This window comes from Phyllobates terribilis, unplaced genomic scaffold (assembly GCF_046119375.1).
Source record: "Phyllobates terribilis strain yellow unplaced genomic scaffold, ASM4611937v1 Scaffold_2__4_contigs__length_985480577, whole genome shotgun sequence".
Classification (NCBI taxonomy): Eukaryota; Metazoa; Chordata; class Amphibia; order Anura; family Dendrobatidae; genus Phyllobates; species Phyllobates terribilis.
The window spans coordinates 90,961,907-90,980,907 of record NW_027362762.1 but is presented as its reverse complement, the minus strand read 5'-3'; the positions used below and the strand labels follow the sequence as shown (position 1 = coordinate 90,980,907).

General features: G+C 42.6%; 1 protein-coding gene across 1 annotated transcript in view; it reads right to left on the bottom strand.

The window, feature by feature from the left end:
- Nucleotides 1–5,654: 5,654 nt before the first annotated feature.
- The window catches only part of MIPEP (mitochondrial intermediate peptidase), a 137,078-nt gene continuing 123,731 nt past the window's right edge, over nucleotides 5,655–19,001 (bottom strand). The window contains exon 19 of the mRNA XM_073662209.1: nucleotides 5,655–8,339. Within this exon, the coding sequence (XP_073518310.1) occupies nucleotides 8,242–8,339 (98 nt within the window). The 3' untranslated portion in view covers nucleotides 5,655–8,241. The remainder of the gene's footprint in view (nucleotides 8,340–19,001) is intronic.

Here is a 19,001-nt window from a genome sequence, read left to right as displayed (position 1 = left end):
CAGGAGCGCTCTTATGGCTCCACCTCATTTTTTAGAATATTCTTTACTTCCACCTTCAAGCAGAGACCGCTCCCCCCAGTCACTTGTCACTCATGTGGCATCGGCCAATCAGAATGCAGAATGAGTTGAGTGTCCGTTCCTGCACCTGCAGGTTCCGCATCCTGCGGTCACAGATTCATTCTCACATTCTAGAATTGTCTTGGCCATTCATCTGGTTTTATTATGATATTTCCCTATCAGGAACGTGTATGCAGATGAATGAATAAAATATAGCTCGATGCTTACAGAAATATGTATCCATGAAGTTCTATAATTGGCTACACATGGACTTGTGACCTCCTGAAACTTTCTCCTCCACTAACCAATCAGACGCCGCTGATTTCAATGTTATTTCCGGTTTCCTTGATAAAACATCAGTAGTAACAATACGAGGCGCCAAAGATGTCATACGAGTCTAGAACGTCCTATAATTTGGGTCTGGTTGCACCCTCATTCTAACCACATTAACCACTTTCCAAGGCTCCTTATTATTACATTTTCTTTCAAGACTTTGGACGTTCTTCATACAAAATATGAGACTTGGTATCCTGTACCGGCCGACTTTGGCAGAAAATATGGTGTTTGAGTGGAGAGATGTAGCAATGTCAAGAATGTGAACAGCCAGAAAGGGTTAAATGAAATGTGAGCTCGAAAAATGGCGTCCAAATCTGCAATGTAAATTCACCCTGTTCTGTCTGAACAGTTATAGCAGTCTCAGGCCAAAATCACACAACCGTATTTTCGGTCCGAGTGCTATCAGACCGCATTCATAGGGGGCTTGGTTATGCAAGTGAAAAAAAAAATGGCAGCATGCACTAGTTTCTTCCATGTCCCGGACGAGACGCGCCCATTCAAATCTACGGGTGCGCAAAAGAAATAAATCGGATGTCATACTGAGCCATAGTATAGCAGAGTGATTTTTTACAGAAATATTGCAATTCTTTAACATAGGAAACTGTATTTGGTCTTGCACATTTTTTAATAACTGCTGCTGTATAAAAACGGATTGCACACGAATGACAAGTGAGAAAAAAATAAAATCAATCAAAAAAAAAAAAATCGCCCCCTTTCCTACATGTGTATTCCCCAGACCAAGTGCTAAGTCCACTTTTTAATTAGGGCGCACGAGGACGAGAGGACAACCAAGACAGATTTTTTTTTTTCTGAGATCCAGGGTTTTTGGGACCCATTGTGATTTTAGGGCATTGAACCATTGTAGAGAGTTGATCTTACAGCAGTTTATTGTTTCCGTTTTATGTAAAGTATTCGTAAGTATTTTTTTTGTTTTCTTAGAGATTTTTCCACATCGACTTAAAAAAATAAAAGCTGTGACTTGGAAGGGGTGGAGGTGCAAAGTAATAATAGTGTAGGACGTTTATGAATAAGGTCCAACAATGTAGATGTTGGACTTTGATACAAAATAATGATTATTTGATAGTGACCTTCCAGCTGCAGTAAACAGGAGTGCACTCAGTTGCATGCTAGTCACAGTAAGGCCTCATTCACGCGGCATGCTGCGATTTTTTTCTCATGCCGAAATGGTATGAGAAAAAAAATCGCAGATCTGCACTGCTCCAAGTTGATTCAAAGAGCCCACTGTATACCAACTATGTAAATTGATTATCTCAAACAAAGAGAGCTGAGCCATTTAAGGCTGCCCTCCAAAAACCCCTTGACCTGTGGATGTGTATTTTAAAAGGAGATGCTTCTGTAGCAGTCAGTCTTGGGACAGAGATTCAGAAAGACTTTAGAAGGAGAATGAGAGACATCCTTCAGGAAAGTAGATGGATTGCATGGCATCCAAAGAGACACAGATTTGTATTCTACATGATTCTAATCTAAGGGTACCGGCCCTGACTGAAAAGATTCGGATCTACTCCATTGACCATCAGAGAGACTATGGATACATTTTGGGGAGTTCAGGAGAGGACGAAGAAGTCACTTGGCCCCATGGATATGTTGTTTTGGGGTTTCTAGGAGGGACCCACTGGTCGCCTAGAACCCATGGAGACATTTGGAGTTGCCAGGAGGGACCCACCGGTCGCCTGGCCCCATGGAAACTCTCGGAGAGACCAGGTTGGGACCTTTGGATCTCCTGGCCTTGTACCTCGATGGACTGCTAGCTTCCTAAGCTTGCCACTACCTTCTCTCTGTGGGGGCCCGCCAGAAGCGGGGGGCCGCTGGTTGAGGTAGTCGGTCCTGGAAGTCTCCAAAGTTGCAGCTGTTCTATCCCAGGCGGGCGGAGAAGGAAGGATGAGACTGTGTAATGTTGTACCATCTTGGGTATTTACTGGGACTGTTCTATGTGTTTATTGTCCGCTTTGTGGTTCAATAAAGTATTGCCACACTGTTTTACCCTCACCCTGCGTTGTCTGAGTAGCGTTACACCCACGGAAGACCCCGGGTCTTCACAATAGCGTGTTCAAAGTTCCTGCCAATATCCAGCAACTTCACACAACTATTGAGGACGAGTGGACTAATATTCCACAGGCCACAATCAACAACCTGATCAACTCTATGTGACGAAGATGTGTTGCACTGCGTGAGACAAATAGTAGTCACACCAGATACTGATTGGTTTTCTGACCCCTCCTTGGACCCTCCCAATACTGTAAAACTGCACATTTTAGAGGAGCCTTTTATAGTGGCCACCCTAATGCACCCCTGTGCAATAATCATGTGTCTGATCAGCATCTGGATATGCCACACCTGTGAGGTGGATGGATTATCTCGGCAGAGGAGAAGCGCTCACTAACACAGATTTACACAAATTTGTGAACAATATTTGAGAGATAAAGGCCTTTTGTGAACATAGAAAAAGTCTGTTCATGAAAAACGGAGGCAAAAACAAGTGTTGTGTTTATATTTTTGTTCAGCTTATTTTTCATTTCCCTGGGTCCATTCATAAGGGGGTATCTGGTAGTGGACAATCCCTCTAAAGAACTGCACAAAAAAGGAGCTAAAACCATCTCCAGAATTCATGGTTTTCTGCTGGCATTTCCCTTTAAATCCATTTAATATTGTAAATGTCTGCTTGGATTAGCCGCTCCGTGGCCTTTAATCATCAGCCAAATGACAGTAGGTTTCTTTCAGTAAATATAAATAAGGCTGTTTTGATTGGTGCCCATTCATCTAGCAGGTGCGGGCACATTGATAGTCAGATACTCACTAAGTAAAAGCTACAGAAAGTCAGTCTCAGACAATGTGTAAGACGGTCTGTAATTTACTGTGATGAGTGAAACCACGAGGACTTGGTCTATTCCAGCACCGACAACCAGTATGGAAGAACACACAATGGAAATAAACTGGGTCCGCACATTCCAAAGCCGCAAAAAAAAAAAAAGTGGGGTCACACAAAGTGCAGTAGATCGGTGGAATAAAATACATAAAATGTTATAGTAGCTAAGCTGAAATGAAGAAAATGTAGAGTAAAGCCGAGTGAATGGTGACGTCTGGAGAACTTCTATTCATATGTATATCTATGTAGCCTAATAACCTACAGAAAGTAGAAAGAGGGCTGCAGCGTCTCCTGTCTTGTCTCCCACAGCTGGTCGGCAATTGCAATGGCAGCTGCCATCAGAGGATTTGGATGATTTACCCAAGTGCATTCAGTGCGGCAGAACATTTGACAACCATTAATAACCTCAGAGATAGCAGCCAAGGGTGTAAGTGCCGGGATTTCTGCACGTGGCGCTCATACTCTCGGGAAGTGCACTCTAGCCAGGAGCATTTACATGACGGTATACACGGAAGGCACTGTATACAGTGGGGGAAGTAAGTATTTGATCCCTTGCTGTTTTTGTAAGTTTGCCCACTGACAAAGACATGAACAGTCTATAATTTTAAGGGTAGGTTAATTTTAACATTGAGAGATAGAATATCCCCAAAAAATCAAGAAAATCACATTGTATAAATTAGATATTTTTTTTTCATTTTGCAGTGAGAAATAACTATTTGATCCCCTACAAACCATTATGAGTTCTGGCTCCTACAGACCAGTTAGACGCTCCTAATCAACTCGTTACCTGCATTAAAGACAGCTGTCTTACATAGTCACCTGTATAAAAGACTCCTGTCCACAGACTCAATTAATCAGTCAGACTCTAACCTCTACAACATGGGCAAGACCAAAGAGCTTCCTAAGGATGTCAGGGACAAAATCATAGACCTGCACGAAGCTGGAATGGCCTACAAAACCATAAGTAAGACGCTGGGTGAGAAGGAAACAACTGTTGGTGCAACAGTAAGAAATACAAAATGACTGTCAATCGACATTGATCTGGGGCACCATGCAAAATCTCACCTCGTGGGGTATCCTTGATCATGAGGAAGGTGAGAGATCAGCCTAAAACTACATGGGGGGAACTTGTTAATGTTCTCAAGGCAGCTGGAACCACAGTCACCAATAAAACCATTGGTAACACATTACGCCTTAAAGGTTTAAAATCCTGCAGTGCCCGCAAGTTCCCCCTGCTTAAGAAGGCACATGTGCAGGCCCGTCTGAAGTTAGCCAGTGAACACATGGATGATTCTGTGAGTTATTGGGAGAAGGTGCTGTGGTCAGATGAGACAAAAATTGAGCTCTTTGGCATTAACTTAACTCGCCGTGTTTGGAGGAAGAAGGATGAGTACAACCCTAAAAACATCGCCCCAACAGTGAAGCATGGTGGGGGAAACATTATACTTTGGGGGTGCTTTTCTGCAAAGGGGACATGATGACTGCACCGTACTGAAGGGAAGATGGATGGGGTCATGTATTGCGAGATATTGGCCAACAACCTCCTTCCCTTAGTAAGAGCATTGAAGATGGGTCGTGGCTGGGTCTTCCAGCAAGACAATGACCAAAAACATACAGCCAAGTCAACAAAGGAGTGGCTCAAAAAGAAGCACATTAAGGTCATGGAGTGACCTAGACAGTCTCCAGACCTTCATCCCATAGAAAACTTATATAGGGAGTTGAAGCTCCGAGTTGTCAAGCGACAGCCTCAAAATCTTAATGATTTAGAGATGATCTGCAAAGAGGAGTGGACCAAAATTCCTCCTGACATGTGCGCAACCCTCATCATCAACTACAAAAAACGTCTGACTGCTGAGCTTGCCAACAAGGGTTTTGCCACCAAGTAGTAAGTGTAGTTTGCCAGAGGGATCAAATACTTATTTCTCACTGCAAAATGCAAATAAATTTATACAATGTGATTTTCTTAATTTTTTTGGGATATTCTATCTCTCAATGTTAAAATTAACCTACCCTTAAAATTATAGACTGTTCATGTCTTTGTCAGTGGGCAAACTTACAAAAACAGCAAGGGATCAAATAATTATTCCCCATACTGTATATGGCGCTTTTTGGCTTTTTTTTTCTTAGTCTATTGTGTCCCTTGGACAAATGCCACATTGTCACATCCATGACAATGCATGTAGTCGCAACAGGAAGATCCGTGGCCGGTATGTGAATCGTGGACCATGACACACGGATGTGTGAATTCAGTTTAAAAAGAAGTTGCATTGTACCAACCTCGCATTGTTACTGTACATTCATCAAAGAGTTCCCAGATTTTTTTTTTTTTTATTTTGAAAAATATCTACAATTCCATAGTGATTCAAGACAATAATATAATAACAGAACTAACAAACCCGTCCTGCTCCTAGATACGTCTATGGTCCCAAACAGAATTGTAATGAATCAATCAGATTAAACCTCGTCCTCTTGTAACTTTTCTATTTGTATCCTTTCTGGGCAAAATTATTATACAGGCCATAAAATGTGAATATTGGAAGCTGCTCAAAGGAACGTTCCTGCCATTCATACACTCCGTGTGCTAAACCTTATGCAGGAATTGTTATGCGACTACCCTTCCTACTGAATCCATATCAGATCCCTGAGAAAGGGACCATGCAGAATTGTCTATTAGTGCACCCACATATTTATGTGGATGGCTCAGAACATAGGACTTAAGAAAATGTTGAACTTTACAATTTTGGCTTCCAAGTCTGATACAAGGCAGCTTGAGAGGAGCTTTACTTTTATCAATTGGGAATCGTTACTTAAAGGGATTGTCCGGTACTTTAGTACTGATTGCCTGTCCCTAGGATAAGCCATCAATACCAGATTGGTGGGGATACGACACCCGGTACTGACCGTTGATCAGCTGTTCCCAAGCCGGATGTGATCAGTTGCAGAGCTGTGCAGCTCCATCAATTGCATGGTGGCCGCAGGCGGGTACTGCACATCCGCCACTATTCAAATGAATGAGAGTGGATCTGTAGTACCCCAATGTGGCCACTATGCAGATAACAGAACTGTGCTGTTCCACTCCACAACTGATCACATCCGGAAGAAGTCAGCATCGGGAACAGTACCTCAACTGATCTAGTTTTGATGGCCTATCCTAAAGATAGACCATCAATATAAAAGTACTGGAAAACCTCTTTAAAGGGAATGACACCATCTAACACAAGCAGAGACTCCAGTGATGTGTCATTTACCAGGCTGCTTACTGCAGCTTTGATGAAATCACTTTCAATCTGCTACAGATCTAGCAGTACTCTGAATGCTGAGCTCTGTAAAACCCCGCCCACACCACTGATTGGTAGCCTTTCTGCCTATGCACAGAAAGCTGCCAATCAGTGGTGGGGGCGGGGTTATACAGAGCTCATGAATAATGAGGACTACAAGGCAGCAGGTTTACTAGCCCTCTAGTGATAAGGTCATTATTTTATCAGCAGGAAACTATCAAAACTAGAGCAAGCAGCCCAGTAAGTGACACATTGCTGGAATCAGGGTCTATGCCTCTAAATGATGCTGCTCTCAGATTAGGAGGGAAAAACTGGTGACAGATTCCCTTTTAGTGCCTTAAGAAAAAAGGCTCCATGGAGCAGATGTACTAATCCTGTCTAATAAATAGAAAGTGTAACCAGACTGTGAAGTCTGAAAATCATCAAGTTTATCTCAATGTGTCATAACGAACAGATCTTTAGACACTTTTGATGAAGTTTATATCATAAGTAATATTGTAGCCAGATTTTGGTGCACGGTATCAAGTCACATCCCTGCTGAGGAAAAACACAGAAACTGTAAAACCCATAAAAATGTGGAGCATTTACGGAGGTTTTTTTTTTTTGTGCAAATTGCAACAAAATTATGGTGAATTTAAGTTAAGAAATTTCCTCCTATCTGTACAGGAGAACCATGGGCAATTCTGCCATTTTTGGGGGGTTATTTTTACAGTGTTCATTGTGTGGTAAAATTGACCTAGTAATAGGATTCTTCAGGTTAGTATAAATATGGCGAAACCAAACTTTTTTTCTTTCAACTACTAAAATTTTAAATAAAAAAAAATAAAAATTAAATGTTATTTTTCATTGCAATTTTTTTTTTCTCCTTACATAATTTACTGTATGGGATAATTATTATTTTTTTCATTCATAAGACTTTTAAGTACTCGGAAATACCAAATATGTACCGTATATTTTTTTTATTCTTAAACTTGGAAAAGTGATATGATTCAGACCAATATACTATTTTTAAAAACTTTTTTTTAACTCCATTTTCTTAGTCCTCTTAGAGGACTGCTTGGTCTATATACTGCAATATTGTAGTATATAGTGAAAATTATTCTGCCGTGAAGCCTAGCCTGTGGCCCAAAGTGGCATTGATGGGGGGCGTTGAGCAGGTTAACCCCTCGGCACCTCACAGTGTGGGAATCGATGGAATCCAACGGACACACCAGGCCATTAAAGGCCACAGTCAGAAGCTGACAATGGGATTTAAGTGATTAAACAGCAGTGATCAGGGTTCGCTCCAGTTGCTGCTGCTACAGATTGTATCCTGTATTTGCTAGCTATGCACCAGGCTCAGTTTCTTAGCTGCTAGGACGTATTATGATCTCCTGCATTGGGAAAGGGTTAAGGGTATAAAAAATAAAGTCTATATCAACCCTGTGATGACTTTCTAGGAGTTGTATGGATTTAAAACAAAAACTCAATTGAAGTTTAAAGTGAGGAGACCCCCCCATATAGAAAGTGATTTTACTGCTGGAAGACCTGGCACATGCAGGTAATAGCCCGATGATTCCATTTTATCTCCCTGTAAATACATCTGCTACTTAGCATGTGGCCACACACGGACATTTATCAGCTTTCTTGTACGGTGGCCCTAATTAACAAGTCACATATCCAGCGTTCTGTCTTCTATGTTGTCTTCTACTCAGAGTCCATAATAAACGTCTCGAAGTCTGGATCCAGATCTGACACAAGTGCATCCACGTAGTCCTCCACCGACGGACACTTCTGAAGCATGCCTGCAAAGAACCAGATCCAGCATTAATATGTAGCATCTTCTCATCTTCATCGTTTCAGGACATTAATCTTATAACAATCTGCATATTCAGCAAAACACTTTTCCCAGCACTGACCGCTTCTAACAAGGTGAAACCGTCTCTACATTAGTCTGAAGCCAAAGCTGGACTGAAAGCATGAAATGCTCAACTCATGGCGGCCATGGGAATTTCATCATTTTTGGTCTGATCTTCCATGTTCTTTGACTTTTATTTTAGTTCAGGCCTATTTACAATACTCCATGACGAAGAGTCAAAATAGAGATTGCATGCTTAAATCGGCAGAGGCTGCTGTAATCACAGGACTAGATTAACATGCAGGCTCGCTCTACGGACAGACAGCTTGTAATTCAAGTTTTCAATTACTTTGCTCTTTGCAGAAATGAACATTCAAGTGGATCTGTGGAATATCACATTACCATGACGCAACAGGCAGTGGAAATGGACATCCCAATCTACACCAAGGTATTATTCTTTAATTTTGCACCAAAGGGGCATTTTTTCAAAAGAAAAATTATGGATCCCAATATATGTCAATGTAATCTGTTTGATCTCAATGATCTAATTGTATAAAAAGAGCCACGATTGCTTTGATGGATCCAATTTCAAAAAAATTATAATGCCAGCGTGAAAAGAGCTTTAGGCTGGTGTCATGGGTGTGTCAGATGTGACAGACAGTCGCCATGCAGTTGGTTGTAGAAGATCTCTTCATTTGGCATTACAGACACCTTCTTAGCTCTGTCTAACTCTAGGACCCAGCGGCTACCTCCCTCCTGCTAATTGACACCCACGCTTGGGCATTTAAGTACTCTGCTTGCTACAGGGAGGTGCTGTTGATATTCACATGTTCCCTTGTGAAGGCTTGGAGCTATTGCAGTCTGCTTACTTCCTCTCTGGTGTCTAGGAGGACGTTTGGTGTAATCTCTCTGAAGTCGGCTCAAGCTAAGTTACTTTCCCCCGTGTTTGTCTCCCTTGTTGTCTTTAGTTGTTAGTGGGGGACTCTCTATCCAGGGCCAAGCTCTAGGGAAATACAGAGTTTAGGTTCCTGTAGGCGATTGGAGAGGAACCAATATAGGGACGTTAGGGAAGACAGGGTGATATCAGATTAACCTAGGAGGTCTTTACTCCCCCAGTCTGGGCTCCCTTCTGCTCTGCCCTTCATGTTGCACTTAGCCTTTCCTACAGCTTGCGTGACAGCTGGCCATACACATTATATGGCTGTCAGGTGAACACTTGGACGAGCATGCATGTGCTCTCAGAAAGTAGAGGGGAGTAAATGGCTACCAGACTCCTCGGGTGGTTGCTAATATTCCTGAGAACAAAACAACAGGACATACTGAAATCCAACTGTCCAATCCTCATCTCCTCTGATATTTGAAGTCGGGAAAAGACTCCCACACATTAGATGGTTGGTGGGTTAGGTCAATATAAATATGATGTATACAGTCAGCCTAAGGACTTGTGCACACGACCGATTTTCTCGGATGTGTGCTCTTTGTGGTTTTTATGGATAGCACTTGTGCTTATGGGGCTGTGCACATGTCCGATTATTTTCCTTGGATCAAGTGGTCCAAAAAAAAATAAATTTTCAGAGACATGTGATTTTTATCCAAGTTTCGAATCAAAGTTGGCTATGCAAGTCTATGGGTCCGAGAAAATAAATCGGACTGCACTTGAATGACATTTTCATGGACTGACAGAATGGAGAAGTTGGAGAAATTTTATTTTTTTGCTTTACATGTCCGAGAAATATTCATGCCACACTGATCAAACTCAGATCAGCGTAATCAGACCGCTTTTCTCAGATTATTATTATTATTATTTATTATTATAGCGCCATTTATTCCATGGCACTTTACATGTGAAAAAGGGGTATAATACAAGAACAATTACAATAATCTTGAACACAATGTGACAGCGACTGGTACAGGAGGAGCGAGGACCCTACCCGTGACGGCTCACAATCTACAAGGGATGGGTGAGGATACAGTAGGTGAGGGTAGAGCTGGTCGTGCAGCGGAGGTTACTGCAGGTTGTAGGCTTGTCGGAAGAGGTGGGTCTTCAGGCTCCTTTTGAAGGTTTCCACGGTCGACAAGAGTCTGATGTGTTGGGGTAGAGAGTTCCAGAGTAGGAGGGAAGCACGGGAGAAATCTTGCATATGATTGTGGGAGGAGGAGATAAGAGGGGAGTAGAGAAAGAGATCTTGTGAGGATCGGAGGTTGCGTGCGGGTATGTACCGGGAGACTAGGTCAGAGATATATAAAGGAGACAGGTTGTGAATGGCTTTGTATGCCATGGTTAGGGTTTTGAACTGGAGTCTCTGAGCGATGGGGAGCCAGTGAAGAGATTGACCGAGAGGAGAGGCCGGGGAATAGCGGGGAGACGGGTGGATTAGTCGGGCAGCAGAGTTTAGGATGGATTGGATGGGTGCAAGAGTGTTGGAAGGAGGCCACAGAGTAGGAGGTTGCAGTCGTCATGGCAGGAGATGATGAGGGCGTGCACTAGTGTTTTTGTAGATTCATGGTTGAGGAATGTGCGGATCCAGGAGATATTTTTGAGTTGGAGTCAGCAGGAAGTGGAAAGGGCTTGGATATGTGGTTTGAAGGAGAGTTCAGAGTCCAGGGTTACCCCAAGGCAGTGAGCTTGAGGGACTGGGGAGAGGGGGCAGCCATTGACGTTGATAGATAGGTCAGTTGGGGGGGTTGAATGAGATGGCGGAAAGATGATGAATTCTGTTTTGTCCATGTTAAGTTTTAGAAATCTAGCAGAGAAGAAGGATGAAATAGGAGACAGACATTGTGGGATTTTGGTTAGTAAGGAAGTTTATCGGGTCCAGAGAGGTAGATCTGTGTGTCATCAGCATAGAGGTGATAATGAAAGCTGTGAGACGCTATGAGCTGTCCCAGGCCTAAGGTGTAGATGGAGAAGAGCAGGGGTCCTAGAACTGAACCTCGTGGGACACAGACAGATAGGGGGCGAGATGAGGAGGTGGTGTGTCCTGTTTGTTAGGTATGAGGAGATCCAGGATAGGGCCAAGTCTGTGATGCCGAGAGATGGGAGAGTCTGGAGTAAGAGGGAATGGTCCACTGTGTCGAAGGCAGATGACAGGTCTAGGAGGAGGAGGACAGAGTAGTGTTGCTTAGATTTGGCGAGAAGAAATCGGTTGTGTGACCCTGGCCGTAGAGTATTTCCTTGCCCGTGGCTAGGACCATTTCAACATTGCACAAAGTGTATCCAATAATGTCTCACTTGGGAATTCAAAGTTTTTTTCCCTTTGCAAAAATACACATCCAGGATTTAGGAAAAACATGGTGCTTTCCTGATACCTGGCATAAGCTGGCACCAACGCCAGGACTTGGTACGCAGACTCCTCTCCAGCTTTGATGTGGTTCTTTATGAAAGAAAAAAAAATCCTCCCATGTAAAAGTAAACATGACCCGATTGTGGACTGCCGCACCTTGTGTACATCATGCAAAGTAAAAATGCTTCAACAATTCGGCTTCTCAGTATAATTACAGGCAGCATTTATTAACAGTGTAATCTCTGGCCTCTATCCCTGAATAAACATTGCCGGAGCCGTTCCCGCACCAGCCTGCAGCTCTGACAGTTGAATCAGCATCAGGCTCTGAGAAAAAAGAGCCGCGGGCAATAATGAGCAGTTATACAGATTGTTCCCTGATACAAGCAGTAAACTGCCTTATGCAAGTGCCGGCATGAAGAATCAATAGTATCATGGATAGTGCCCACTTAAAAATAAAATCCAATTAGTAAAATATTCCCGGTAGATCGTTACAAGGAATGCAGATGGAATCCCGCCTACCTTCCTCAATCCAAAGACCACAAAGCACAGGAGCCGTCACAGCCAAGGACCTTTTAGCCTGTATTTCCGGCCTTCATGAGGGTTGTTGAAAGTAAAAAAAACAAAACAAAAAACAACAACTTTTTTTCCCCCAAAATGCCACTTTTATCTATAGGTTATGATTGATATTGCAGATATAGTCACCAAAATAGGGCTCAGCGGCAATACGAGACCCAACCAATATATTAAAAAGCCCAGCTTAGTTATTATCAAGATAATCTTGGAGCGCCCCCACTTCCGGCTCTTGGTCCTGTTTGTGGGGCATTGTGGTAAGGAAAATCCACATCAATGGCTGCATATATACATTTGCTAGATTAGCAGCTTTAGATGTTAAGGAGGTATTCCGCTTAAAACATGTCTGAAAGTAGCTGCTAGATTGGCAGGGAGGGTCCGAATGTAACGGCTAGATTGGCGGGGGGGGTCTGAATGTAACAGCTAGATTGGCGGGGAGGGTCTGAATGTAACAGCTAGATTGGTGGGGAGGGTCTGAATGTAACGGCTAGATTGGCGGGGAGGGTCTGAATGTAACAGCTAGATTGGCGGAGAGGGTCTGAATGTAGCAGCTAGATTGGCGGGGAGGGTCTGAATGTAACAGCTAGATTGGTGGGGAGGGTCTGAATGTAGCAGCTAGATTGGCAGGGAGGGTCTGAATGTAACGGCTAGATTGGCGGGGAAGGTCTGAATGTAACGGCTACATTGGCGGGGAGGGTCTGAATGTAACGGCTAGATTGGCGGGGAGGGTCTGAATGTAACAGCTAGATTGGCAGGGAGGGTCTGAATGTAACAGCTAGATTGGCGGAGAGGGTCTGAATGTAGCAGCTAGATTGGCGGGGAGGGTCTGAATGTAACAGCTAGATTGGTGGGGAGGGTCTGAATGTAGCAGCTAGATTGGCGGGGAGGGTCTGAATGTAACAGCTAGATTGGAGGGGAGGGTCTGAATGTAACTGCTAGATTGGCGGGGAGGGTCTGAATGTAACTGCTAGATTGGAGGGGAGGGTCTGAATGTAACGGCTAGATTGGAGGGGAGGGTCTGAATGTAACAGCTAGATTGGCGGGGAGGGTCTGAATGTAGCAGCTAGATTGGCGGGGAGGGTCTGAATGTAACAGCTAGATTGGCGGGGAGGGTCTGAATGTAACGGCTAGATTGGCGGGGAGGGTCTGAATGTTGAATTTGTCAAAAAGGGATAATTGTGACCTGATATTGAATGGAGAAGTGGTCATTTAAGCTGCTGTGCTACTCAGGGTATATGGGACTGAGTGATACAGCCGAGAACTGGGATAGTCTATGCCAAGAAGTTCTTTACAGTGTGAATGGTGAGCAACACATAAAACATGCACAACTACGGCTCATTCACGAGAGGGACCCGAGTCCAGCGTTTTAGCAATCAGTGCGGGTCTCAGTGGTCAAATCCCCAGTCATCTCGTAGTTTTCATCCATCCTATATATAGTTCTAACCAGAACACTCCTTTAGGCTGTGTGCACATGATGCGTTTTTAATGCGTTTCCGCGGCGTTTCTGCAGCTGCGGAAACGCATGGTAGAAGGGCAGCAATGTTCCCCAATGGAAATCCGCATGTGCTGTGCCCATGATGCGGATTTTTCCGCAGCGTAAACGCTGCGATCAAAAATCCGCAGCATGTCCATTAATTTTGCAGAAACGCTGCTTTTTCGCCGCCATTGACTTGCATTAGACCGCATGGAATCCGCATCACTGTATATGTTGATGCGCATTCCATGCGGTCTAATGTGCGGATGGTACCCGGGTGTGGATGAGAGGACTCTCATCCAGACCCAGGTACCATTAAAAAAAAAAAGAATAAAATAAAAAATATATATATACTTACCTTCCGGCGTCCAGCGCTGCGTCCTCCTGGCTTCCCGGGCACTTCGCGGTTGAATGCAGGACCTACGCTGACGTCAGAGTCATGTGATGGGTCACGTGCCGCTGACGTCGGCAGGTCCTTCAGTCTTACACTGCCGGCAGCCGGGACGGAGGGAAGCAGGACACCGGGGGCCATTGGAGGGTAAGTATATATTTATTTTTTGACATTCACACACTATATAAATCCATGCCGGTTGCATGGATTTATATAGTGTGAAGTTGACAAGCACTTTCCAAGTGATGCTAAAATCGCTTGGAAAGCGCTAGTCAACCTGCATGTGGAAATGAAAGTGAAGACCGCTTCACATCCGCATGTCCCTGGCAGGAAAAATGCATGTACAATCCGCATGCGTTTTTTCCTGCCAGGGAGATGCAGAAACGCTCAGGAAAAAATCCTGAGCATTTCTGCATCGTGTGCACATACCCTTAAAAGGGTTTTCCGGTGAGGAGAAGTTATGATCTTCCCATAGGTTAGGAGATAACTTCTAGATGGATGGGTCTGACAGCTAAAATGGAGTGGCAGTGCTCATGCTCGATCAGTGGTCAATTCATTCTCTATGGGAGGAGCAGAGATCAAGCAAACGCATTATTGCTCCATTCTAAGGTTTCATTCACATGTCAGTTTTTTTGAGAGAGTTTCATCAGTGATTTCGGCCAGAGTGTCTGTTCTGTCAATCAGTGTTTTGTCCCACCCAGGTGAGGTGGTTGTCCCAGTGGTCAGACCTATGGATAGGGGATAAATGCTCTTCATCAGTCAACCCCTCTAAAGAGGACAATGAACGTGAATTTCCCAATGTAAAATCAGTCCCGGAGCTCTAAATCTACCATGTGCCATACAGAATACTGTCATCCTGTAATATTGCTTTTGGGCCCTCAAGCACCAGGGCCCAGGTGTGACTGCTACATCCCTGATATGTACGGCATGTACACCATTTCTACAGAAATCAGACATGGTATGACCTATCAACAAAAGTGGCCCGTTCTTGCACATATTTTATTCCTTCTGCTCCCCTGAGTGTTCCCCATTTTTGTTTTTAAAATCCTCCTCCTTACGATTACAGAGATGATTGCACATAAAATAAGAAGGGCCACTTTCTGCTGCGAAAACTCTGCAAAGATACGTTTTTTTTGCAAAAAGTTTTTGAGAAAGTTTTCAAGAGTTTCCGCTCAAAAAAATCTCTGTGTGCCCACTGCACATCTCCCAAACCATATGGGTTACTTTTAGGCATTTTTGTGCACTAAGTCTGCTGCTGGTAACAGCTCATGTAAACTTGATGTGTTTTCAGTAAATCTCCTATCCAATGTGAATTTGAAGACGCTGCTGAACTGTGTATTTTTTATGCATTTTCTCTCTACAGGCTTTTATGTGGAGCCTGAAAAAAACGCAAGAAAAAAAAAAGCAGGAACATGGCTTTAGGCTATGTTCATACATCATGTTTTTTTCAGTGTTTTTTGATGCAGTTTTTTCTGCAAATTTTTCAACTGCCTTTTGAAGTACCAGCAAAGTCTATGAGAAACCAGAATTCTCTGTCCACACATATTGGTTTTTTTTGTTCAGTATTTTGTGCCTTGTATGTTTTTTTGGAAAATAGAGCATGTCACTTCTTTCAATGTTTTTTTTCACCCATAGGAAGTAATGGGTGGTGGAAAAAAACGCATCAAAAATTATATCAGCGTTTTTGATGCCAAAATAGAATGGGGTTCTTTCTTTTCACAGAACTTTATGTACATGTATAAAAAGAGACCGTGAAAAAAATGCTGACAAAAACGCATCAAAACTGCAAGCAAAATCCTGAACAAAATGCCCTTGAAGATCAGGTTTTGCTACAGAAAATTGACGCCAAAAAAAACATGATGTGTGAACATAGCCTTAGACGGGTTGATAAATTGCCTATAAAAAAAAAGAGCAGACTGATAATATAGCAAATTATTAGTGTTTGTGACATGGAAATGGAAGTAATCATCTCCAGTCTTTTTTTTTGACCAGTTATTGTGGTACATTTCCCCCTCTCACCATTCGTAATATCATTTATTTTGCCGGTGTAGAAAGCAAGTTGAGAATTCAATTTACTACAAAACAAATCATTTGGATATCGGGAACCCAACTCATCTTGGTTAGTGATCTACTATCTGATTAGCCAGTGACTACAGACAGCAGATCCGCAGTTTTCACAACATAGTTTGGAGGCCAAGAGTGACTAGAGATGGGCCGTTCCCAAGCCCAAGGCCATTGTGAGGCTCACCTTCTCTGCTTTGAAGTTTCGGCCCTCATGAAAGGAAACAATTTCATTTAATTATGTTGGTGACAAGAGAGATTCTTGGTAGAGGCAGTGATTAATGAGCATTGGACATGTGAAGGAGGCGGAATAGTAACGTGTTCAGAAATGTCAAGTCCTTGTCCTATCTCTCCGCTGAACTGACCAGAGACCACAAGACTCTTAAATAATCACAATTAAAGAAGCCCTCCTCCTCCTCCTCCTCCCATCAAAGTGTATATCCTCTTAATATATTGCAGTCATCATATTATATAGCACTGTGTAATTACAATTGCTCATTTTGCCTTTCTACCATTTAATTCTTCTCTTTTCCATTAGGTCTATGACATCATGTGATTAAAAACTGACTAGCTGAATCCTTCTAAGCTCTATGTAGAAACCAGGGTTGTGGAGTCGGAGTCCATTTTGGAGGAGTCAGATTCGGTATAAAATGGACCGACTCCGACTCCTAAAATATATAATAACTTGGATACAGTAGTTCAATGCAGTTTGTGGGGAATATTTTTTCATAAGAATTTGGGAAAGTTATGAAATGTCCTATAAATGTCTGTCCTATTCCTGATCTAAGGGTCTAGCCTTTTAGCTGAGATGAATCTGTGCTACAGTAAATTCATCACTTAAACATGAGCCATGTATGAGGGAGTCGGAGTCGTGGAGTCGGAGTCATGGAAATTGAGGAGTCGGAGGTTTGGCTTACTGACTCCACATCCCTGGTAGAAACAGGAGGTCAATTTTCCCTGCATGAGTCAGGAGTCACTGCAAAAGTCCATGGCAGGGGGAGAAGAGTAGAAGCTGTGTCAGGATTCAAAGAGGGTTGTGAATCATGCAGGAGAAAGAGACCTAGGCTATGTTCACATGTTGCATTTTTGCTGCTTTTATTTGCAAATTTTAAGGTGCGTTTTACAGTACCAGCAAAAGCCATGAGATTTCAGAAATCTCATGTACACGTTTTTTTTTTTTTTCCCTGACTGAACTGGAAAACTGCTGCGTTTTTGCAAACTGCAGCATGTCACTTCACAGCAGAGAAAAGAGAAGAATTATATGGGTAGAAAGGCAAAATGAGCAATTGTAAGTACACAGTGCTATATAATATGATGACTGCAATATATTAAGAGGATAAAAACTTTGATGGACGGAGGAGGAGGAGGGCTTCTTTAACTAAGGCCGATTATTGTGAACACTCAAGAATGGTGCATTGCGAACAGGCTGCCAATCACCCAACGAACAAAATACTCGTTCGTCATGACAAATGATTTCTAAGCTTGCTTAACATTCGTTGTTCCCGGCAGCACATCGTCCTGTGTAAAGAGGATATGAGCTGCCAAGAACAATAAATTATTAACATATTGATCGTTCCGTGCACATGCAAGTGCAGTCCCTTCCTTCTACGTATGATATTAAACGACTATCAATTGGGTAGGTGTCTGGCGGCTATTTAATAGCCTTTTTAGTTGGAGGAACCTTACTTCCATGAGCGCAGAATGATGGATTATAATCCACCACTTAAACGTCCGCAGTCAACAAAAACTGGAGCTTTTGCAAACAGAGCAAAATCATGCAAAATGGAAAGCAAAATTTCTGTTTTTAAATGGATTAGTCAACAAAGAAAAGGATCTGTTTAAAAAACACAGACACTTTAGTTTCCGTATTTCCATCCTTTTCCACTAAAAGGAACTATTTTTATTTGAGGAATCTCTGAACGTTTTTAGTGTCCGAATCTTGCCCAGTGTTATATATATAAAAAAAAAAACGGATCCGTTAATGGATGACATGACCAATAACCATCTGCTGTGATCTGTTTCCCATAGACTTTAAGGTAAAAAAAAATAAAAAAATGCAGATCCGTATGTGGTCAATTTTTTTCTTTTATTGACTCACAAAAAAAAGAAAAAAAAAAAAAAGTTGTGCAGACTACATTTTTCGTTCTGGCTAAAAAATGGATAACAGCTGGAAAAGAGGCAAATGGTAGACATTTTATGACACTCGCGTTATTCTTTAAATTAATGTGTCCCATACTGGAACATTTTATTTACGCATGATTGCAGTTGTTGCTGCTAAGGACGGCCCAACCAGTTATTAGGTTTCGGGGGCAATCACTTGTTCACACAGGACCCTGTAGGTTTGGATTTCCTTTTCCCTTAATAAAGACCTTTATTTAAAAACTGCATTTTGTGTTACTTGTGTTCTCTTTGTCTAATATTTACATTTGTTTTCTGATCTGAAACATTTAAGTGTGACAAACATGCAAAAGAATAAGAGATCAGGAAGGGGGCAAACACTTTCACACAACTGTAAATGTTCTTTCAAATGAGCCAATAATCGGTTTGTGTGATCAGTCCATGTAAACCAATCACCCAACAAAACAGCAAAACGCCCGTTCGCCACGTGATCGGATTGTTTATACTGGCATTAAAATCACACCACCTCATATAACGACAGGGGATGGGTTGCAGACAACATGCTGCTGTATGAGGTCAGAACGGTCGTATTAAGAAGTGCCAGTTCACTTTATATAGTCGATCGGCACTCACTGGCCAATCTAAATTGGCCTTAACGGGAACCAGTCAGCAGGTTTTAACACGGTAAAACAGACGTCATCTATGTAAATG